The 24,838-nt window shown below is 43.9% G+C and overlaps 1 protein-coding gene across 4 annotated transcripts in view; it reads left to right on the top strand.

Moving 5' to 3' along the window:
- The window catches only part of CSRP2 (cysteine and glycine rich protein 2), an 881,805-nt gene extending 857,340 nt beyond the window's left edge, over window positions 1-24,465 (top strand). For all 4 annotated transcript variants that reach the window (XM_044087983.1, XM_044087982.1, XM_044087984.1 and 1 more), the window contains exon 6: window positions 21,239-24,465. In XM_044087983.1, the coding sequence (XP_043943918.1) occupies window positions 21,239-21,315 (77 nt within the window). In that variant the 3' untranslated portion in view covers window positions 21,316-24,465. The remainder of the gene's footprint in view (window positions 1-21,238) is intronic.
- Window positions 24,466-24,838: the final 373 nt, after the last annotated feature.

Genomic DNA, 24,838 nt, shown 5'->3' with positions numbered 1-24,838 from the left:
CTGACTACCCTGAATTCTATAGCTAACTCCTCCATGCGCCTCCTCTCATATGCGGCTGATGGAGCGAGTAGAGCCGCAGGGACAGGTGTAGCCTTACGCCGGCATGCCTGGATGTGACTATGCAATTTCGCGGACCCCTTTAAAACGTCTTTCACTAATTCCCCGTTTGATGGATCATCTCTCTTTGGTCCTCAAGTGAAAGAAACCTTCACTAGGTGCGAGACGGATGGCAAAACTCTATCTGCCGTCGGAGTCCGTTTTTCTACTCCTTCTAGACCTTACCCCAAAGGCCAGAAAAGTGGGAAAATGTGGTTCCGTAAACAATCTCAAGGGAATTTGCCTGACGCACAAAGTCTGTTCCCCTCCAGAGGCAGAGGAGGGAACAATAATGGTAGACGTCGCCCTAGAGGCAGAGGGGGCCCGCAGAACCAGGGCAATCGAGAAACTTTTTCCGATAAGCCCTTTCAGCATCCCTGAGGTGTTGCCCGACTGTCCACCTTCGGAGGCAGTCGGGGGAAGATTGTCAGAAGCCTGGCTATCCCTAACACAAGACAAGTGGGTACAGTCCATCATTTCCGAAGGCTATTCCATTCCCTTCGTTTGCATTCCAAACCAATCAAAAAAATCCCTTCCAGATGTTCCACCCGCTCAAAGGGATCTTGCAGCTTTGGAAATTTCAAAGCTGCTTGCAAAAAGAGCAATCCAACCAGTTCCAGCAGACCAGCAAGGATCCGGAATCTACTCCAGATTCTTTAGTTCCAAAGAAAACAGGGGACTGGAGACCAATTTTGGATCTCAGTATCTTGAACAAGTCGGTCAAGAAAACAAGATTTCGGATGGTCACGCTACAGTCCATCCTTCCCCTATTGGGAAAGGAAAACTGGATGTGCTCTATAGACCTTCAGGATGCGTACTATCATATAAAAATGAACAGACGCTCCAGAAGATTCCTCCGCTTCAGGCTGGGAACCAGTCATTTTCAATTCAGGGCCCTGCCTTTTGGTCTCACCACTGCCCCCCGGGTGTTTACCAAATGCATGGCAGTGGTAGCTTCTCACCTGAGACGTCAAGGATTCCAGGTGTTTCCATATTTGGACGACTGGCTCCTCACAGCTCCCACCAAGCATCTTCTTCTACTGGCCAGGGACTACACCTTTCGCATTTGTCAAAACTTAGGCATTTCAATAAATTGCGAAAAGTCTGTTTTGTCGCCTTGTCGTACTATTACCTTCATAGGCGCAAATCTAGACACAGTCAACATGTCTGCGAGACTAACAGATCAGAGAATAGTAGACATACACAAACTGGTCTCGCTCCTCTTCAGCAGCAACAGAGTCAAAGCCAGGTTAGTTCTGAAAGTATTGGGGATTATGGCGGCTGCCATTCCTCTACTTCCATTAGCCAGATTCCACATGAGAATCCTTCAATGGATGCTCTTCACACAATGGTCATACCAGCAACTTCCAATGTCCCAGACCATTATGATTACGCAAAAATGCAAGAATCATCTTCAGTGGTGGATGTCTTCCCCCCAGCTCTTCTTGGGAAGACCCTTTGTTCCTTCCCCTCCGGTTGCTACTCTGACAACGGACGCCTCCCTGATCGGGTGGGGGGGCATTATCAGGGCAGAACTGTCCAGGGCACATGGCAACCAGACGAATGCCACTTGCACATAAATGTTCTAGAGATGAGAGCAGTGCTTTTAGCGTTGCAAGCCCTTCAAGACTCGCTTCCCGTGGGAACGATAGCAATCCAGACGGACAATATGTCTGTAGTGTGGTATATCGACAAATAAGGCGGAACCAGGTCCTATCCCCTATGTCGAGAAGCACTCAGACTGTGGCAATGGGCGATTTCTTCTCAGCGGTTTCTGATAGCAACGTACATCCCCGGGAAGTCCAATCAAATCGCGGACAAGTTGAGCAGAGCTATTCTCATGCCTCACGAGTGGTCTCTGAAAGACTCTGTTGTGAGAGAAATTTTTCTCAAGTGGGGTCAGCCTTGCTGCGATCTTTTTGCTACTCCCCAAAACAGCAAGTGCAGAGATTATTTCACCCTATTCCCGTTACCAGGCCAGCCCAGCAGAGACGCTCTAGTCCAAGTTTGGCCCCGGGGACTTCTGTATGCATTTCCTCCCTTCCCACTAATCTCTCAAGTGATACAGAAAGCTATCGCTCAGAAGGCCTCATTGATCCTCATTGCTCCTTACTGGCCTCGACAAGTTTGGTTCCCCTTTCTGCATCAATCTCTGTTGGAGCAACCTTGGCATCTGGACCTAGTTCCAGATCTTTTGATCCATCAATCGGGTCAGTTGCATCGCTCCCTTCCCTCTCTGAACCTCACTGCTTGGTTCCTCCAGTTCCAACCTTAGCCAGGCTTCCTCAAATATCTCACTCTGTTCGAGATATTTTAATAGCTTCCCATAAATCTTCCACTCGAAAGATTTGTCTGAGTAAATGGAAACGTTTCGCCTATTGGGCTCAAGGAAGGGACTTGGATCCTTTCACTGCTCCCATCCATATGGTTCTTGATTTTCTAGCTGAACTCTTTCATGCAGGTTCATCTCCTTCTACTCTTAAAGTTCAATTGGCAGCTATATCTAACTTTCATGTGGGCATTTCAGAGTCTACCATAATGTCCCACAAGCTTTGCAAAGCCTTTTTGAAGGGAGTTTTTCTACTCAGACCTCCTATAAGAAATCCTCCTCCTCCTTGGGACCTTAATTTAGTTCTCAGGTCTTTGATTCTCCCCCCTTTCGAACCTGCAGCTTCCTGTTCTTTAAATTTGCTATCATGGAAGACTCTCTTTCTGGTAGCTATTACTTCAGCTAGAAGAGTTTCAGAACTTCAGGCACACAGCTGTCGACCACCGTATCTGTTGTTCCACAAAGACAGGGTATCCCTATGAACCAACCCGTCCTTTTTACCTAAGGTAGCCTCTGCTTCTAACCTAAATCAAAGCATTGACCTTCCTGTGTTCTTTCCAGAATATTCTAATAGGTCTGAACAAAAATTACATTGGCTTGATGTTCATCGTCAGTTAAGGTACTATTTGGATAGAACCAAACAATTCAGAAAATCTGACCAGCTGTTTGTCTCTTATGCAGAAGGCAGAAAGGGACTTGCTGTTTCCAAGGTATCATTATCTAGATGGCTGACATCTCTAATTTCCATTGTCTATGAAATAAGACACCAAAAGCTGCCTAACAAACCTAAAGCCCATTCCACCAGAGCTTTGGCTACTTCTATAGCCTTCCAAGACAGACTGCCTATTGACACCATTTGTGCAGCGGCTACTTGGGCTACTCCTCACACTTTCATTTCACATTATAAGTTGGATTTAGCTTCTAGGCATAGAGCTAACTTTGGTTCCACTGTTCTCAAGAGTCTGTTCCGTTAGGCCACCGGGACAAGGTGCTAGGGACGCGGTCCCATCCAGCAAGAATGAAGGCGAGATAGACAACTTAACATATAGAAGTTATGTTCTTACCATAACGTTCCATGTTAGTTGTCTTCTTCTCGCCTTCTTTCTTGCATCCCACCCTCCTTCCCCCTGGCCTGGACAGACCTAGAGGAGTTTGATTGTGACCTCTCTTTCTACCACCTCTTTGCGATAGGTATATGCTCTGCTGTGCATTTTTTCCTAGATCAGGTTTAGGTCACCTTTCTCTTTCCCTTTGGTATAGAGGTGGACTCCTTTCCAGTTTTTTCCTGGTTATATTATTAGCTGGGCCTAGCTCACAAACGAGATCTGAGGTAATTCACGCCTAGCATTGTGGGATATAAGAGGGGCCTCGTGCCGGTGGAACCAACTCTCGAGCTTTAGAGTGGCCAAGTCGGAGCCGAGGTTGGCTCCGAACCCATCCAGCAAGAAAGAAGGCGAGAAGAAGACAACTAACATGAAACGTTATGGTAAGAACATAACTTCTATTTTTACCAATGATAAAGTTCAATTAATATGTAGCTTGTTAGAAATTATATTGGAGAATAATATTGTTTTCTTTGAAGAACAATTTTTTCTACAGCAAGTTGGAGTAGCGATGGGCACTCCATGTGCAAATAGCTACGCTAACTTAGCATTAGTATGTTGGGAACAAACACATATTCTCTCTGAAAGAAATCCCTTTATACACCAAGTGTTCTGGTATGTGCAGTTTGTGGACGATGTCTTTATGTTGTGGAAAGGCAATAACTCGGAATTTGTATCTTTTGTGACTTACTTACATACGACTACTGATTTTTTGAAATTTACACACCATTTTTCTATGTCCGAGATTGAATTTTTAGATGTACATATAAGTAAATCAGATTTAATGTGCCTTAAGAGCAAGATTTTCCACAAAACCACTAGAAAAAATACATACCTACATAAAACTAGTATGCATCCAAGACACATTCCAAGAAATGTACTGAAAGGACAGGTGTATAGAACCCTGAGACTACACAATAATGACAATGATGCTATATTAGCTTTAAGGAGTTTGAAAGCTGATTTTCTAGAAAGAGGATATCATACTGATGAAATAGATAAAACCATATCTGATGCTTGGTCTATGAGGGATTCAAGATGTAAACAGTATTTTCAAACATCAGATGCTAATAGTTCTCATGACAGTAATGCTACTGGTACACATAACTCTGGTTTTAGAGCAGTGTTTCAGTTTGCAAGTAATGTGAATCAATATACAGATATCATTAAGAAGCATTGGCATATTTTGCAAGAAATTCCTAGTTTACATTCAACTATTGGCAATGCACCTAGATTCAGCTTTAGGAATAATTTATCACTTAAACATTATTTATGCAATAAAGACATCAAGAAGATTGCCTGTGTTTATACACGTCAAGGCACTTTTCTTCTTGAAGAATAACTGCACCAAGACCAAATTTTGAAGCATCACAGGAAAGGATGACTGGTTTATTGACATCATAGTATCTTAATGTAGGTGGGGTGGCAATTTTCTGCTTAAGGTCTTCAAATGCTGTCTGGTGCTGTTCCAACCAAGACCATGTAATGTTTTTGCACGTCAGCTCTCTCAAAGGAACTGTCAACTCACTGAAGTCTGGTATAAACTTGCCTAAGTAGTTGACCATACCAAGAAAACGTTGTAGAGCTTGAACATTATCTGGTGCTGGCATCTCAAGAATGGCTGAATGCTGCTTGCTTGGACGGATCTGGTCACAAGACAGTGCTAGTAAACAAATGACATATGCATATATAACTTCTGGTAGTCTGAATTTCCACCTCAGAGGATTTAACTTCTGGTAGTCTGAATTTCCACCTCAGAGGATTGAGTTTCAAGTTTGGTTTACGTGCTCGTTTCAAGTTTGGTTTACGTGCTCTATCTAAAACTTTCTTAACATTTCTGTCCAGCTGTGCTTCACCATTGCCTCCAACAAATAAATCATGTGCTGTTATGGCACAAGGATAACCCCAAAAAATTTGCTCCATTGCACGCTGAAAGACTTCACTTGCAGAATTTATTCCAAATGGCATCCTGCGGAACCTGTATCTTCCAAATGGGGTACTAAAAATAGTCAGTAGTGAAGATTTGCGATCAAGCATCTCTTGTCAAAATGAACTTTTTGCATCCAAGACAGGAAAAAACAGTGGCATTCAGTATTAGGACGGTGACTTCCTCGACTGTACACATAGGATGATGAGGTCTCTTTAATCCTTTGTTCAGGTCTCTTGGGTCAGTGCTTGTTCTGATTTCTTCTGATCCTTTTTTGTGGACTGCTACCATGGACGATACCCATTCAGTAGGCTCTGTAACTGGACAAATCACACCTTGCTTTATCCATCCAAGCTTCAGCTTTATCCTCCATAGCTATCGGAACTTTTCTTGCCGGTCTGACCACTGGACTGATCTCTGGGTCTAACTTCATAGAATACACAACTGGAAGTTTGCCTAACTTGTCATCGAAAATATCAGCATACTCTGAAAAAATGGCTTCAGTAAAATTGGAACTAGGACATGTGCTTATATGATGGACTTCTTTGGTGAAGGAAAGCAGATTCATTCACAAACTGTCTGAGACCCAATAATGACTGCACAGTTCTTCGGACTATATAGAATAATGAGCTGTAGCAGTCCCTGGGCAAATAACATGAAAGCACTACTGAGCCTTCAGTTTGAATCCCCCCCCCCCCCCCCCCATAATCAACAAGTTTCGCACAACTGACCACATTAAGTTGCTCACCAGCTCTCACCTTAGCAAAGGTGTCTGTGAACATAATATTACACTTTGAACCAGTGTCTACTTTGAGCTCGATGGGTTTACCATTGAACTGGACAGTACAAAACACTTCATTTTTTGCCAGCAAATTTACTGTTTCAACCTTTTCACCAATTACTGATATACCATCTACGTAGAAAATAGGATTGTAGCTCTCTGTATGATCAACTTGCTTTCTTAAGTGACTCCTCTTTATAACTGTGAGGTTTACTTGATTTAACTTTTGAAAATGGATCCATTTTTTACACCTGTGGCATTGCTGACCAAATGCTAAGCACCTTCCATGTGTTGCATGCTGTCTACATTTGCTCTGGAGCCTGTTGAAACCATGCTTTTATCACTTGCAAGCATACTTGTGTGCCTTTCTGTAACTTCATGGGTGTGACAAATCTTCGTAGCTTTGCTCAGGGTTAGATCACTGTCACGAAGCAAAGTCTTTCTAACTGCATCACTGTTAATACCACACACAAGCTTGTCCTTTATTAACTCTTTTATAGGGTTGCCACCTTTTCAAATGCTCAAAGTGGGACATTTTGTAGAAATGTGAGATTTTGCAGGACAAAACATACCCACGGCCAGTGCAAAGGTCAGAACTTCACTTTTTTGCCAAAATAAAAGCTTATTTTTGCAGCATTTAAGTTGCTTTGCTATTTGATATAATATTTATGTTTTTTATATACAAAATAACAGTTTTGTGCAATTATTAAAGAAAATTTAAGAAATATATTTTGTCTTAAAATCTCAGGACATTTGCCATTTTTTAGTTTTTTTCGCAGGACACAACTGTCCAAAGTGGGACTATCCCTCACAAAGAGGGGGACAGGTGGTAACCCTAATCTTTTAAGTCACTGAACCTGCACATTTTAGCTTTGTTTCTCAGGTCAGTAATATAAGCTGCAATAGTTTCCCTTTGCTTTTGATCTCTTGTGTAAAACAAATGCCTCTCTAATGTAATATTTGTCTGGGGGTTGCACATTTCCCTAAATTTGTGCTTCAAACACTCAGGGTCTTCCCTTGATTCAGCCTGTACAACAGTATGATGGTTTTTCCCCTTCTTCATATACTGCTGGAGCATACACAAATGAATGCTCTTTTAATGGCCTCTGACCCAGCAAGGTTTAGCAAAATGAATACCCTGGGGCATGCATCTTTGTCAGAATAAGATGCTTGTATAAAAATATCGTACTCCTGCTCAAATATTCTCCAATTCCCTGCAATATTCTCATCAAATACAAGTGGACCTGGTCTGCGAAATGCCTCTGCCATATTAACACCTACTAGTGAGGATTCACTGTACAATCTCGAAATACTGAAATATCGAATTTCAGTATCTCAAGACTGTGTAGTCAAAAATGTGCACTTGCGTGACACTGTATCAAATGCGGAAATGTCAAATCCGCTGTTGTGGTGTCACATTCGTGACGTGTGGTGCGGTGTGTGGATTTAGCTGGGGATTCAGGTAAGTGGTATTTTTCCAAGGGTATTGGGTAGGGATTTTAGTGTGTGTGAGTGTGTGTAGTGGTGGGCTTTGTGTTTGTCTGTTTAGTGCGACCTTGGAGTTGGTATATATAAGTAGGGGGTGGGGGCGCAGCCCCCCACATGGGGGGTTTGGGGGGGTCGCCCCCTGCTTGAATGTAGGGTAAGTTTGTTTGTATGTTATGTTGTGTTTGTGTGTATTGTTTTGTGTCTTGTAGTGTAGTTGGGTGTATGTGTGTTTCTTTGTGTGATGGTATGTGTATGGTCGCGATTTTAATTTTCACGGTTGTGGGTTTTTGGTTATGTGGATTTTTGGCTAGACAGTCTCGAGATACTGAAATTCGATATTTCAGTATTTCAAGATTGTATAGTGAATCCACTAGTGAAGTCTTTTGCAAGTATACACGAACACACACACATATAACATATGCCAAAATTTTATGCCAGTACTTGTAACTATGCCCTATAGCACAACAAGCCTCTTAATAACTGAACTTTGCAAAATAAGTCTCCGGGCAAAAGAACACTCTTGAAGTTGCTGTGCTGTAAGAATTCACCTCTTATCAGTATAAGAAACATTTCAAAATAACTGCACTGTGCGAATAGACTGGGCAGAAGAAGCTCAGAGTAAGAAACATTTCAAAGTAATTGCACTTTGCAAGTAAGCAGTACACAGCACACTGAAACTTTCCCAAAATGGCTGTACTGTGCTAAATAACTCTTTACTGTGCAAGAAACAACTCTGTAATGATGGCACTCTGTGAATAGACACACCCAGCATAAGAAACTTTTCAAAATGTCTGTATTTTGCCTGTACTTCATGAAATAGTTGCACTTTATACACAATAAACTCTCTGGAATAAATGCACAGTAATAAGCACAGACTGTAAGCACTTTTACACACTTTGAGATACTTCAAATAACTCTAGATCTGAAGTAGTTAACTTCATTTGTCAGCAGCCTTTGGGAATCGGATCCGACCCGGCAATCTTTCACAGCTTAGAGCCGAGCTCCTAGCTCCTCCCCTTCACCCATAATCCCCTGCCAACCCTGACTGACTTCAGATCTAGTTTGCCGCGCTTCTTGTCAGCAGCTAGGTTCTTGAGCTCCTGGTATCGCAGGGTATTGTAAGAGAAATTTCTCATTTTTTCATATCCCCCTTAAGTGTGTGTGAGCGTTGAGTGTTCAGGTTCCTTTTTTGTGTAAAACTTCCTAGTTTAAACCATTTTAGTTAAACTTTCCCTCCCTCCCCTTCGCTGGTCGTTAGTTTCTGTGTGTTGTGTGTTTGGGGCCTAACGAGTGGGTTTTCTTTAGGATGTCTGAGGCCCCTAAACCCATCTTTTCTAAGTGCACCGAGTGTGGCCATAAGCTCTTCCCAGCGGATGGCCACACTCGGTGTGTGCGGTGCCTTGGGGTTGAACACCTTTCCTCTGGGTGTTCTATCTGCGCGGCGTTCAACCCCAGGGCAGGGCACTGAAGGAACGGAGGTCGAAGTTAATCCTAGCGGGACTTTTGCCCCCGGATTCGGCTTCGGCGCTTCTGTGGCCTCCTCCCCGGCTTCAGCGGCGGCCACTCCTGCCTCTCTCCCTCCGGTCGTGACTCAAACTCCCGTTGCAGCGCCGGAGGAGAGGGAGGCCAGGAAAGAAAAAAGGAGGGAGAAGCACCACAAGCGGCAGGCCGAGGCCTCCGCTTTGGCCCCCCGGCTAAGCGGTCTTTTCCTTCCAGGGCTTCTAGGTCTCCTCCTTCTCGGCTCCGGTCTCCGTGCTTCTCACCAGGCCCCGAGGAGGAGGAGACCCGATCTCTGTCGGGGTCATTGAGGCGGCACTCCCGGCCAGCCTCGGTGGCCTCTTCGAGATCAACTCGCAGCCTTTCCGACGCAGAGTTGGACCGGATGATGCAAAGGTTTCTCCAGGCCCAACTGCAGATGGGAGTGCTCCTGCCTCCCCCCCCCCCGGGGGGGGAGCTCGACACCCTTCTTTGCTCCGATAGCTTCTTCTCCGACCCGCTTCCCGGGTTCAGAGCCAAGCAGCCTTGGAGCCAGGGGTGGGTCGGCGCCGATAGTATCGGGTACTTAGGCGCTGACTCTTCCCTCGAGCCTGTCTGGTCCATTTTTGTCAGATCCGGGCTCTCGGAGCCGTGGGCTGAGCGTCGGATCTGGGGGAATCAGTGTGTCTTCGGCTCCGTCTAGGTCGGAGCACACTGGTCCGTCGGATCTGATGTCGTCGGCCCCGATCCGTCCATCGGATCCGAGCGAGGGTCTGCTCTCGGATCCGGGAGAGAGCAGCTCACCTTCGCCTTTCGATGTGGTGGAGAGGGCGCTGTCGAATGCCTCCAGGCCCCCGGTCCTTGCTACGGCTCCACCCCGCACTCCCTCTCTGTTGGGTCCGGCTTCCGTCACCCAGCCCCAGGGACAGCCTGCTTTGATGTCCCAGGTCGTTCCCCTGGAACAGGACGTTGCTGGTGAGACTTCCTCGGACAGCCCCCCCGAGGACGTCCCTCACAAGCGAAAGTGCAAGAGGAGGCACGTGGACTCCCCCGAGTCCTTGACTGAAAACACGGATTTGGATGAAGGGGAAGGCTTCCCAAGGTCACCCCCCGAGGATGTCTCCTTCGGAGACATCATGGAAATGCTCAGGATAAGAGGGGGGTGGTCTGCCCCTAAGGCTTCCTCGGACGAATCCGTGTTCCTGGAGGCGTTCGAAGCAGGCCCATCTACCTCTTGGGTGTCCCCTCCGCCCGACCCCTTAGTGGACCTTATTACCACTAGGGCATGGAAGGAGCCGGACACTGTGGAGCCAGTCCCCAAATGCCCGGACAAGATCCTTAGTCCACCCTCCGTGAGGTCCCATTGGAGCAAGGGTCCCCCCGTAGATGCCATGTTGGTGGCGGCGGCCACCAATAGGGAATTGGCTCAGGACAGTCCCTCGGTCCATCCACCGAGCATGGAGTCCCGTTTGATGGACCGTTTAGGGAAGCGGGTCTTTAGTTCAGCGACCTTCTCGGTGAGGTCTCTGAACTACATGGCACATCTTATTCGACTGCAGTGGGACCTTGTTAAAGAGTACGCTGCGTTGACCCCGGAGTCCATGTCGGTGGAGGACAAATGGTCGTACTCCACTCGTATGGCCACTCTTAGGTCCATATCTAACACTTCTATGCGGCTTTTGTCCCATGCCACAGAGGGAGCCGCTAGAGCCAGCGGAGCAGGCCTCGTCATGCGGCGTCAGGCCTGGCTCCGGCATTGTGATTTTGCGGAACCCTTCAAGGTGTCATTTGCGAATGCCCCTTTCGATGGTTCTGCCCTGTTTGGCAAGACCGTTCGTGAGACCTTGGTCCAGAGCGAAAAGGACGGGAGGATGTTGTCTGCCGTTGGAGTCTGCTTCTCTGCTCCCCAGAGGTCCTTCTCCAAGAACCAAAAGGGACAGAAGAAGATGTGGTTCCGGAAGTCGCAACAATCCCAGTCCGCTCCGGACCCCCAGTCCTTCCGCGGCAGAGGAGGACAGGGTGGACACCGCCCTAGAGGCAGAGGGGGCCCGAGGAATGGTGGGTCCAAAGAAGCTTTCTCTGACCGTCCCACCCAGCGACCCTGAGGGGTTGCCCAACTGCTCCTCCCTGGAGGCAGTCGGGGGACACTTTTCGAGGCACCTGGCAACTTGGGAGTCCATCACAACAGACCGGTGGGTGCTATGCATCATATCCGGAGGATACCATATTCCCTTTTCTCACATCCTTCACGCACCCAAACGCCGATGTCCCACCCGATCAGAGGGAGGCCGCAGCTGCGGAAATTCAGCAGCTCTTAGGAAAAAGAGCCATCCAACACGTCCCCCCAGACCAGTTCGGATTGGGTTACTACTCCAGATTCTTTTTGGTGCCAAAAAAGACGGGGGACCTAAGGCCAATCCTCGATCTCTCCCTCCTGAACCTGTCAGTAACCAAGGAGAAGTTCCGGATGGTCACCCTTCAATCCATTCTCCCCCTTTTGCGGTAGAGCGACTGGATGTGCTCGATAGACCTCAAGGATGCTTACTACCACATTTTGATGGACAAACGATCCAGGAGGTTTCTTCGCTTCCGGCTAGGAGCCAGTCATTATCAATTCAGGGTCCTTCCCTTCGGTCTCACCTCAGCCCCCAGGGTGTTCACCAAGGTATTAGCAGTGATAGCGGCACACCTGAGGCTCCAGGGAATGCAGGTGTTTCCATACCTAGACGACTGGCTCCTGACCGCCCCAACAAGGCATCTACTCTGCTCAGCCAGGAACTACTTTCTCCACCTTGCTCCCCGGCTGGGGATCACCGTCAACATGGACAAATCCTCTCTCAACCCGACTCAGGTGATAGACTTTATCGGGGCCAGATTAGGCACCAACAACTTACTAGCCTTCTTAACCACCGAACGACTTCGAACCCTGAGGCTACATGTGCAGGCCATTTTGCTATCTTCGGCTCCTCCGGTGGGATTGGTCCTGAGGGCTCTGGGCTCCATGGCGGCCGCAATTACCTTGCTCCCCATGGTACGCCTGAACATGAGGGTTTTGCAGTGGACTCTCCAAGTCCAATGGTCCTTTCGTCAATACCCCCTCAGTCACCCCATTCCCCTCAGCAAGGCTTGAAAAAGGGCTCTCGCATGGTGGTTGCAATCACCGGACCTGCAAGCGGGACACCCTTTCTCCATGGCCCCTCCACTCGCCACGGTGACCACAGACACCTCTTGCCTCGGGTGGGGGGGCATTATGCGGGAAGGACGGTCCAAGGCACGTGGAACGATACAGAGACCTCATTGCATATAAATGTTCTAGAGATGAGGACAGTGCTGTTGTCATTGCAAGCACTTCAGAGCCTTCTTCCTACAGGAACAGTTGCAGTCCAGTCAGACAACATGTCTATGGTCTGGTACATCAACAAACAGGGGGGAACCAGGTCCTATCCACTCTATCAAGAGGCTATGAGAGTGTGGGAATGGGCGATCTCCACCAACCGCTTTCTCATTGCAACGCACATTCCAGGACGGTCCAACATCCTGGCGGACAAACTCAGTCGCACCATCCTGTCACCTTACGAGTGGTCTCTCAGTCCCCAGGTAGCGAAGCGGATATTTGCAGTATGGGGGCAACCCTGTTGCGATCTCTTCGCCTCTCCTTTAAACACGAAATGCAACAGCTACTTCGCTCTAATTCCCCCCACCGGGGAATCCCCGAGAGATGCTCTGGTGCATGCTTGGCCTCCCGGTCTACTTTATGCTTGCCCCCCTCTACCTCTGATGCTGAAGCTTCTACAGAAAGCCAGTCAGTTGGCAAGCAAAATGATCCTCATTGCCCCATTCTGGCCTCGTTAAGCTTGGTTCCCTTACCTCTGGTCTCATCTAGTGAATCCGCCTTGGATTCTAGATCCCCTCCCGGATCTGATTTCCCACTCCCTAGACCTCCCAGTTCCGAACCTGGACAATCTCAAGCTTACGGCTTGGTTGCTCCAGTTCCACTCGTAGCTAGGACTCCCGGCATCTCCTCCCCAGTTAAAGCTATCCTAGTAGCAGCGCACAAGCCTTCTACTAGGAAAGTCTACAGTAGTAAATGGAGACGTTTCAGTATTTGGGCAGAGCGTCAGAACCTGGACCCTTTCACAGCTCTGTTGCCTGCCGTTTTAGATTTCCTTTCAGGGCTTTTTCATCAGGGGCTAGCTGTTCTACAGTCAAAGTTCAACTAGCAGCTATTTCTCATTACTATGTGGGACATGATCTTGGTCCGTTGATCACCACGAAGTTATGTAAGACCTTTCTGAAGAGCACCTTCCTACTCAGACCTCCAATAAAGGAAGTCATGCCTCCCTGGGATTTGACTTTAGTACTTCAGGCCTTGACAGCTCCCCCCTTTGAACCTGCAGCGTCAGTCAACCTCAAACATCTGTCATGGAAAACAGCCTTTCTCATCGCTATTACTTCAGCTAGGAGGGTCTCTGAACTTCAAGCCCTATGTGTAAAACCTCCTTACTTGACCTTCCATAAGGATAGGATTTACCTCAGGACCAATTCCTCATTCCTTCCCAAGGTTGCTTCCGAGGCAAATATTAACCAGTCCATTAACCTGCCAGTTTTCTTTCCTAAATACCAGAACAAAGGAGAATACAAACTACATTCTTTAGATGTACATAGACAGCTCCGTTTTTACATTCATAGAAAGGCTGGTCATAGACAATCCGACCAGTTGTTAGTCTCCTTTGCCAAATTTAACTTGGGTAAATCTGTGTCAAAGGTCACCTTGTCGAGGTGGATCTCGCAATGTATTTTTTTGGCTTATGAAAGTTCTGGCAGGCCCGCACCTCAGGGAGTCCGTGCCCACTCTACTCTGTCCATGTCTACTTCTGCTGCCTTTCGGTCTAGAGTATCCCTAGATGACATTTGTTCAGCAGCCACCTGGGCTTCACCTCATACCTTCATCAACCATTATAAGTTGGATATTATCTCCAGAGGGAGAGCATCCTTTGACTCTGCAGTGCTCCGGAACATCCTTCCATGAAGGCCGCCCAAGGTCAAGGTAGCTGGGGACTCTGTCCCAAAGGTTGCTGACAAATGAAGTTAACTACTTCAGATTAAGAAGTTATGTACTCACCATAACGTTCCATCTGAGTAGGTAAACTTCATTTGTCTGCAACCGTCCCACCCTCCTTCCCCCTGACCTTCAGATGTTATTTGGCCAGATGTTTTATTCTGCCCTTTAAGAAAGGTAGTTAGTTTCTTTCTTAGCCATATTGGTTATGGGCAAACTTGATCTGAGGTCAGTCAGGGTTGGCAGGGGATTATGGGTGAAGGGGAGGAGCTAGGAGCTCGGATCTAAGCTGTGAAAGATTGCCGGCTCTGATCCGAGGTCGGATCCGATTCCCAAAGGTTGCTGACAAATGAAGTTTACCTACTCAGATGGAACGTTATGGTGAGTACATAACTTCTTATTATGCCCTGAGTATGGGTCTATATCATATGAGCGAATCGCACAAATTGTGAACGCTCATAATATTGAACGTACCGGACCTCGAACTTCCTATTGTGGGGGGCTGCGCCCCCGCTAAATATATATTCCAACTCTGAGATCACACTACAGTGAGGAAAGGGGCAAGTATCCCATTCTTCACTGTACCACAATCTCAGAAAAAGCACTTTGAGGTCCGGTACGTTCGATATTATGAGCGTTCGCAATTTGTGCAATTCGCTCATATGATATAGACCCCCTGAATACAATGCAAAATAGTAGTTACTCCAAAACACAGTACTTTGCCAAAAAACCTGCAGTCGCCTTGCTTTATTTATGCTTAATGTGCCCCTTTTGCCCTTTTGTTATATTCGATTTGCTCGTTTCATCTTTTTTCATGCCCATTATACTTTTCTTGTGCTTGTTTTACTGTAAACATGCTCGTTTGATAATTCCGAACTCCTTATGTGCTTTTCTGTTAATCGTTTTATCCAATATTTTAATTCCATACATTTCGTTTCATTGGTAAATGTTTTGTGCCTCTTGCTTTCTTAGTAATGCATACAAGAAATACATTTACTACATGGATATGTGCCACATAAATTAACATCAATATGCGCATTCAAATGCATCTCTGGAGTAAAAAAATTTGCATGAACTAACATATCTTTTAAATTTCTCCCTCTCTTATAAGAGAAAGTTACTTTTTTTGGAAAAATTGATGCTAAATTCTTATATTTAAATAATGAAGTCCAATAATATTTCATCATATTACTAATTTCTAAGGACAATAGATCATAGGTCATGACCATATATATTTTTGTTAATTCATCCTCACGTGCAAATACAAAATGAGATGACACAATATGAAGAAGCTGTTAAAAAATTTGAAGACTTATGTTATAAAGGATATAGATTAGGGTATTTTGTTAAAGATGACATAACTAAGAAATTTTCAACAAAAGGATGTGAGGTAGCAAAATATATTGGTAGAACATTTGATTATATTAATAACAAGAAATTCTATCCTAAGGGACAATTTTCATGTAATACTGAAAGAATTGTATATGCATTAAAATGCCCTTGTAATATGTTTTATGTAGGGGAAAGTAAAAGGGCTTTTAAAATACGGCTTCAGGAACATTTAAGAGACATAAAACATAAAAAAATGGAAAGTCCTATTGCTGTACATTTTAAAGAATTTCATAATAGTGATCCTAAAGGTCTGTTAGCTATAGTTTTAGAAAGTTTAAGTATGAATATAAGTGAAGAAAAAATAAAATCTATATTATTGTATAAGGAGACAGTTTTTATATTGAAGTATGATACTATGACACCTAGAAGCATGAATTTGGAATGCAATTGGAAAGTTTTTTTATAATTAATTGTATAATTATATTATTGATAATTGTATAATTTAATTGTTTTATTGATAAATGTATAAAAAATGTTTGAATGTCAGTTGATGATATTCCCCTGGAAGGCGAAGGCCGAGGCGCTAGGGACTTGTGTGCAATAAACCGCCTGGCTAAATATAACCCAAGACAAGTTGGAACAAAGAGTTGTTACCTGAGGCTATATCATACCCTTTTCCCTTCCACCGTTTGTTCCCAAGAAGATCCCAGATGTTCCACCCAATCACAGGGTTGAGGCAACTGTGGAGATCAACAAGTTGCACTCAAAAAGAATCATCCAGCCCATCACAGCAGGCAAGACAGGGTCTAGAACTTACTCCAGGTTCTTTTTAGTCCCACAACGAACCGGAGACTGGAGGCCAATATTGGACCTCAGCAGATTAAACGAATCCATAAAAAAGGACAAGTTTCGGATGGTCACGCTGCAGTCGATACTCCCATTGTTAGGGAAAGACTATTGGATGTGCTGTCTGGATCTCCAATATGCCTACTACCATATGAAAATGGACAAGGTGTCAAGGAGGTATCTGCCCTTCTGGCTTGGAGCCAGCCATTATCAGTTTCATGCTCTGCTCTTTGGTCTCACCACAGCCCCCAGGGTGTTCACCAAATGCATGGCAGTAGTGACAGCTCACCTGAGACGTCAGAGATTCCAGGTGTTTCCGTATTTGGATGACTGGCTACTGACCACCCCCACCAGGCATCTACTTCTCCAAAACAGGGACGCCACCATCCAGCTTTGTGCTTAACTAGGGATCTACATAAATTGGGAAAAATCTGCATTACTGCCCTCACAATCTGTGAATTTTATAGGCGCAGAGGTAGACACAGTGGATATGACAGCTCGTCTTCCCGCTGAAAGAGCACAAAACCTCATCTCACAAGTTCAGCGTCTTTTTCCTCTTCGGAAGGTCAAAGCAAAATGGATTCTTCAACTTCTTGGAATGATGGCCTCAACCATTCTGTTAATACCTTTAGCAAGATTGCACATGAGAATCCTTCAATGGCTCCTGTTCTCCCAGTGGTCGTTCCCAGTATCTATAGCTGAATCACCCTATTCTGCTGATGGAATCATGCAAAAAGGACCTTCGTTGGTAGATAGCCCCCAACAACTTGTTCACGGGAGCTCCCTTTGTGCCTACCCAACCCATTGCCACTGTGACCACTGATGCCTCCCAGGTCGGGTGAGGGGGGGGGGCATTATCTTGGCAGGACTGTCCACGGCACATGGCAAGAACAAGAGGCTGATCTGCATATCAACGTTCTGGAGATGAGAGCGGTGCTTCTGGCGTTGCAAGCACTTCAGGACCTTCTTCCTCCAGGGACGATTGCGATACAGTTGGACAACATATCAGTTGTGTGGTATATCAACAAACAGGGCGGTACCAGATCTTACCCACTCTGTCAAGAGGCCATGCGAGTTTGGGAATGGGCGATTTCTTCCCAGCGCTTTCTGGTGGCAACACACATTCTGGGGACAACCAATGTGATAGCCGACAAGCTGAGCCAGGCAGTCCTGCTGCCCCACGAGTGGTCTCTGAAACGGGAAATAGTGGAACAGAGTTTCCGAAAATGGGGACAACCTTGCTGCGACCTTTTTGCCAGTCCAGTCAATGCCAAGTGCAGTAGTTGTTTTTCCCTAATTTCCCCTCCAGGGGAAGCACCCAGAGACTCTCTGGTCCACGATTGGCCCATGGGACTTCTCTGTGCCTTTCCTCCATTCCCTCTTATCCCCAAAGTGATACTGAAAGTCAACTGACTGGGAAGCAAGTTAATCCTCATTGCTCCTTACTGGCCTCGTCAGGTCTGGTTCCCCTAACTCGAGCCTCTTCTCCTGGATGATCCTTGGATCCTGGACCCAGTTCCAGATCTATTGACCAACGTCGGGTTCGTTACACCCCTCTCTCCACACCCTCAAATTGACAGCTTGGCTGTTCCAGTTCCATCTCTAGTCAGGCTTCATGATGTTTCGTCATCGGTGTCCCATATTCTTTTATCCTCGCATAAACCATCAGCCAGAAGGCTGTATGACAGTAAATGGAAAAGGTTCTCTATTTGGGCACAGAAAATGAAAGTGGATCCTTACACTGTTCCCGTTCTTGTGATTCTGGAATTCCTTTTGGAGCTTTTTCAGCAGGGATCTGCCACAGCCACCATCAAAGTACAATTGGTGCCTATCTCACATTTTTATTTGGGATCTCCAATGTCATCCTTATGTCTCATAAGTTATGCAAAACTTTCTTGAGAGGAGCCACTTTAGTGAGACCACCATTACAGGAACCTGTGGCTTCTTGGGACTTAAATTTTGTGTTGTCCAAACTAACATCCCCTCCCTTTGAACCGTCTCATTCAGCTTCCTTAAAGTATTTGTCTTGGAAGACTGTGTTCTTAGTAGCTATTACATCAGCCAGACGTGTTTCTGAGCTACATGCCCTGTCTATTAAGCCACCTTATTTAGTCTTTCATAAAGACAGGGTTTCTTTACATACCAATCCTTCGTTTGTTCCCAAAGTGTGTTCTTCTGCCACATTGAACCAGTCCATTGAGCTTCCAGTTTTCTTTCCCAATCATAGCAATGCAGCTGAATATCGTTTCCACCAGTTGGATGTTCACAGACAGCTACGTTTTTATTTGCAACGGGCCAAAGAATTTCGGAAGTCAGACCAGTTGTTCGTTTCCTTTTCTAATTCCAGATTGGGCTTACCAGTTTCTAAGGTGACATTGTCTAACTGGATTTCGAGTTGCATAGCTTTCATCTACAGTTCGGAGGGCAGACCTTTACCCCACAGGATCAAGGCTCACTCTACCAGGTCTCTGTCTACCTCTGCAGTCTTTCAAGCCAGGGTACCAATTGATCATATCTGTGCAGCAGCTACGTGGGCTACCCCTCACACCTTCATTACTCATAAGTTGGATTTGGCTTCTAGGGGTAGAGCATCCTTTGGCTCCACAGTGCTCAGGAGTATCTTCCAATGAGCCACCCAAGAATAAGGTGCTAGGGACGCTGTCCCATATGTAAAAATGAAGGTGAGACTGGACTACCTAACATAAAGAAGTTATGTACTCACCATAACGTTCCGTGTTGGTAGTCCATCTCACCCTTCATTTTTACCAACCTGCCCTCCTGCCCCCATCCTGGAAGATCCGGAGGTAATACTGTAAATTTCTTGGTTGGCAACCCTTTATTATTGGTTTGTTAGTTAGGGGGTTCTTTTTATTTCTAGTGAGCAGCAAACAAGATCTGGGGATTGCACTGGTGCACCATGGGATACCTACTTAGCTACGAGCCAGCCAGAAGTCTTCGAGCTTGCAAATCGGCCGATTCGGAGCCGAGGATCGGCTCCAAACCCATATGTAAAAATGAAGGGTGAGATGGACTGCCAACATGGAATGTTATGGTGAGTACATAACTTCTTTTTTGTACAGCTACTGCTTGGACTTCATGGAAGAAATCTGGTGGTGGATGTCCTCCATCAGAGCCATTGTGATTAAGGTATGTTCTCATAGTGGTTGCCCAGAAGGATATGTTTGGAATTTAGTCTTTTTGGTTGGAGTGCTTCATGCCAAATCCATAAGTAATTCACTTTTTATAATGGTAAATCTAGATGAGTTGGTCTGTTATCAGTGCACCCACCCTAACCCTCCACCCCTGGACTTGTGGCAGAAATGATACGATGCAGTATCACTGATACTGATTCTTAATCTGCAGCTCTTTTAGGTGATACAGCTGAGGACTGGTGAAGAAAATGCTTGGCTGAGTGTTATGGGTAAAGGTGAGTGGCTGTATTCTGGGAAGGTATTAGATGAAGAGCTAGGACTCAGCCCATCCAGATCTGTTCTTATGATAAGTACATAATATTCATTTATTCATTTAGTTACACAAGTTCCAGACCCTGTATCTTCTACTGTGAGTTCAAATAGACATGGCATTACCTTTTATTTATCACATTTTGGACAACCAGGCCATTACCAAGGAAATGGTTTTATACAAAATCCTTCCTACGTCTTGAAAATGAGGGTCAATGGAAATGTTTTTAGATCTCTCAAACCTGAAAATATTTGTTAAAAAGTTTACAAATGTTGATGGTAAGGATGCTTATTTAATAATTTTGGACATGCAGCTTGGTTATCTGTTTCCATCCACAATGTACACAATTGTTCTCTGGATTCACTTGGACTTTTGCTTTATCAGTTTATTTCCTTGTCATTTGAACTCATTTATGTGCTAAGAGCACAAGTGTCTAGCAACAGTCTTTGTTTACCTGCTACTAATAGGGATGCATATTTACCCTTGAATACTGAATCATAATTATTCTGTTTCACTTTTAGAGCTTTACATGGAGGCAGTAACTGAAGTATGTTCTTTAGGTCCAGTACATCCCACCCTTGGTTGGCAACAACAAATTCATAATTTCCCTTCATAACATTCACATCACATTTGTATAGAACCTGCATTGATTTCTGATGAGACTACCATCCTGCTTGCATACTTCTATGTATATCTGTATATCTTTTATTTTGCCACTAAGCCTTATTTTCTTGCATATATGTTATTTGTAAGGTTTTCAGTGCTGCTTGCTGCAAGGTTTTAATCCCAGCAAGTTCAGCTACATATTCAAGTTTCTAATTGGCCAAGTCTTTCTTCAGTTGAGGCTTCCATTGGTTACCTCCTGATTTGGCTGTTCAACTTCGACTTTGTTTTACTGGGCAGCTACTGATATTTTCTGATGGAGAGTGTATAACAATTGCTTACTGTTATTGGTTAATTCACAGGTCCAATCTCTTTCCATCCATTATTTGAAATGTTTTGTAAAGCATACATAAAAATGGAATAAATACAGACCTTAAGACATACTGTTTATAAAAAAAGGCCTTATGAAGTCTGAACATGTAGATGAAAGTGCTTACAGCCAGTCTGAGTAATTTTATTAAAACATTTGTACTCCAGAACCAATTTAGCTTGTTTTTGAATGGAGGTTTGAACAGTTCTGCTTAATATGATGTTATATGGTTTCTGAACTGCCCTTTTCATTTTGATACTTAGCATTCTTATTTTCATATTTAATGTCATGCACTTTTTGTAGGAGTAATGATGTATTTCTTTATTTTCATACTTCAATTTCTAATTTTATTTTCTTTCCTTCTAGCATGCTATGCAAAGAACTTTGGACCCAAAGGATTTGGATATGGACAGGGTGCTGGTGCCCTTGTTCACGCTCAGTGAATGACCAGAGTGACCATCATGCAACAAGGCCTCAAAATTCTCTACCAATTCTAAAAAACATTTTCAGCAGTTACATAATATCACTGTGAAAACTGTACTTGTGTTTTATTCGCATTTAGTGTTTAATATAGTTCTAAAAAACATTGACTTTTAGAAAATGAAAACAGGTATTCATGTTACAGAGTTGCAGTTTTTCCCAGTCTACACCATTAGAGACTTTTAGATTGTATTTGGGGGTTGGGGTTCTTTCCCTTTTTGTCTCAGCAGTTTGCCTCCCCATTTCTCTTTGCTTGTCAAGAATAGAGCGCCTTATCTTTTAAAAATTGTCTCCATTCTGTCTTTAAAGAAACTTCCCTGGACTTTATTTACTGTTAATAGGTGAGCTGTCAATACTCTTCAGCATCCTCTATTTAGGCTGTATGTATTTGGTACTAGAGTTTCATTTCTGGGGGCTCCTGTCATAGGTTCATTTTCGGGTGATGTCCTTAGCGCCTTTTTACCATAATCTACAGAACTGTGTATTTATTAACTGTTCAGCTATTCTTGAATGATTAAGCCTATTTAATTCAGCAGGTGATAACTCATTTTTTTTCTAACTTAATCTAAGGTTTTCTATCTTTAAGAGTCAGTTGTACTAGTTTAGGAGAGTAAGGGTAAAACTTCTTAACATAGGGCTGTATGGAGAGCTTTACCTCATGTAATAAGAGTGATGAATACCATTCAGTGAAATAGATTTGTTCATGAACGATATACTGTTTGCTGGCAAGCCGCACTGCATTCTTTTTGTTAAAAATTACTGGTTGCCCAGCCTACTGCTTGTCTGCTTAGTTTCCTGGCTGCTTTAAGTCCACTATGATTTATGTCTTGTTTAAGTTATTAAAAAATGCCTTTATTGTTGCCTTTATATACCCCTTCCGCTCGTGTACTTTGTAGCATCAATTTGAGAAGTTTTTTCTGCAGTTTCAGTTGCACTTGAGGAATAATTCAAAACACTGGACTCTGAAGATTTTCATTTGTCTTCGTTCATTTGGATGAACTCCCGTTTAGTATCTACCGCCTGCTTTTTGTACTGCAGCTTTGTACCTTAGCTTCCATTTCCATGCTGAATGCCAGAACTATAGGATGGGTGTGGCAAGATGGACTGTAGCCCTGCATGACAATTTGTACAGGGCGCTTGCGCTGTCATTGTGTCATATGCATTTATTGTTTTAGGAGCACAAAATGTATGTATGACCCAAGGTGTCAGGTTCTCTTACAATAGTTCTGATGCGTGCCATATGTGTTACACTACTTTGACTTATTTCACCTTCCAAGGAAATATCAGCAGGAGCACACAATCTGTTTTACTTGCCCATTCAGATCAATAGCTTCTTGTTTTTTTGTTCTTATTAAAAGTACAACCATCAGCTGTATTCTGGATCTGTAATTGTGTGTACTTTTGTGCATGATCTCTTTCCTTTGGTGTGGGTTTGTGTCTAGATAAGTGTACCTGTCCAAGTCTGGAGCTATTCAAGTTCTTTTTAATCAGATTCCTTCAACATTCGCACCAGAAGAGATAGATGCCTACTAAGTTTCCAGTCTTCTGTGAAGAGAATTTATTTAGTCTGATCCTCTGATTTACTGGAACTACATCTGTTTCTTATAAACTCTTGAAATTAGCAAAAGATGCAAGCCAGTACTTCCCTGTTTTTTTCCACATAGTCAAAGCTGGATTTTGTCTAGTCCCCTTCCTTCATTCTCCTACTAGTAAAGACCCAGGACTCTTATCTTAATAATGTGTATTCTTGTAAAGTATATATTGTACTTTGCAATTGTTTACTGTGTTCTCCTAAACGTGTGACTGTACTGCCCCCCCAAACTCATTTGTTTTGTATAATCTTTTAATTCAGCTTAAACTTTCTTGTGCTTTTTTGTGCTTTTGTCATTTGCTTTGCTTCTCTTTCTGTTTCTCACTGTCTCTGTGTGTCTTTGTTTACATACATAATTCCTTATCCTCCTTTTTTTACATCATTACAGCTTTCAGTTTATTTTTTAAGCCATACCTCTGATTCTGCATCAGTCTCTGTCACCATTCATTTTCCTGATGTGGATGTTTGTAGTCCTGTAGTGTTTTTGTTAAGTTTGCCATATGATCGTGCATACGTGAAGTGAATGACCACCTGCTTAGTCAATCTTCAAGATCATCTAAGTTTAGAAAATCTGCCTCAGTGGCCAACCTTTATACACATTAGCAAAACCATCACTTATAGTGGTAGCAAATTGGGTTTATAAGATTTGTAAGAAACAGGTTTGCTGAAGAAGAACCATGTAGATGAAGTGAACTTTACATGCTACCTTCCACACCAAGTGAAGTAACTTGCAAGACAAACTGCATGATTGTCATTTCATCCTGGGCAACACCCGGTGTCTGACATGCTCATGCCACAGTGTCACTGCACAGTTTGTGTTTGCTTGTACTGTTTTTTTAAGCCACTTTCCTGGTATGAGCAACTCTGAAATAGTTTTATAAAAAGATCTGGAAGCCCAGCTGTGGGCAATAGTGGAGTATCATCTTGGTCAGAATAGCTCTAAATCAACAATGAACCCTATTGAGATGTAAAATCATCCCATTTTTGCAGACAGTCTGTAGTTGTGTCTGTACTGAACTACGCTGTGTAGTGATTCTTAGATTGGTATTGCCAGAGAAATTATTTCCATTGTGTACTATTTCAGGATGGCCCACTCATCACTGGGCTTATTGTCTGCCTATGATCATCTTTTAAAGGAGCTCTGTAGTGTTATTGCTTCTACTTGAGGTGCATTTGACGAGATATATTTGGAATGCATTCATAACTTTTTACTTTTTTTGTTTTCTTTTTAGTGACTTCCACATTTCTGTAATTCATCATTGTGATCCTGGTTTTAGGAAGACTTCAGTGCAATATTTTGTCACTTATTTTAATTACATCAGCTCCTGCATTAATTTCATGTTATTTTTATTTGTTTACATACAGCAACAGGAACCTTCTCTTTTGTTTTAAACCAGAGTGTGCCACGGCCTACTAGATGATTCCCCCCCGCACTGCCTTCACCATTGCAAAGCATATTAATTCCTGGTGTGTGATTTCATGCGTAATTTCATTGCTTTTGAAATAAAATTTTCACATTTGACCACATTTGTGTTTCTCTTATTTGCTGATCATTAGTGATGGTATTCAGCAGTTAGCTGAGCAGGTACGTCAGATTACACAAATTAATTATTCTGAAAGGTCCAAGCCATCTGCTACTTTAAATACTCAAAAAGAAGTTTGTGTTATATTATTGGTACACATAAGAAAGAATTGCTTCCAGGTAACTATAGACTTTGGATTACATTCCTGGCCATAAGCATCATAAATAATTCCTGATATTGCTCTTTACGTCAAGTAATGCTTGCAGAAACCTTATTTATATGCTGTAAAGTTGTGTTTGTCAATGATGCTTTTTCAAAACCATGGATCTTGTGTGTGTTTAATGCAGAAGGAAAACCCGAGCTTGCACAGAC

Source organism: Protopterus annectens, chromosome 11.part0 (assembly GCF_019279795.1).
Source record: "Protopterus annectens isolate FY-2018-M chromosome 11.part0, PAN1.0, whole genome shotgun sequence".
NCBI lineage: Eukaryota > Metazoa > Chordata > Ceratodontiformes > Protopteridae > Protopterus > Protopterus annectens.
This window is presented reverse-complemented; position numbering and strand designations above follow the sequence as displayed.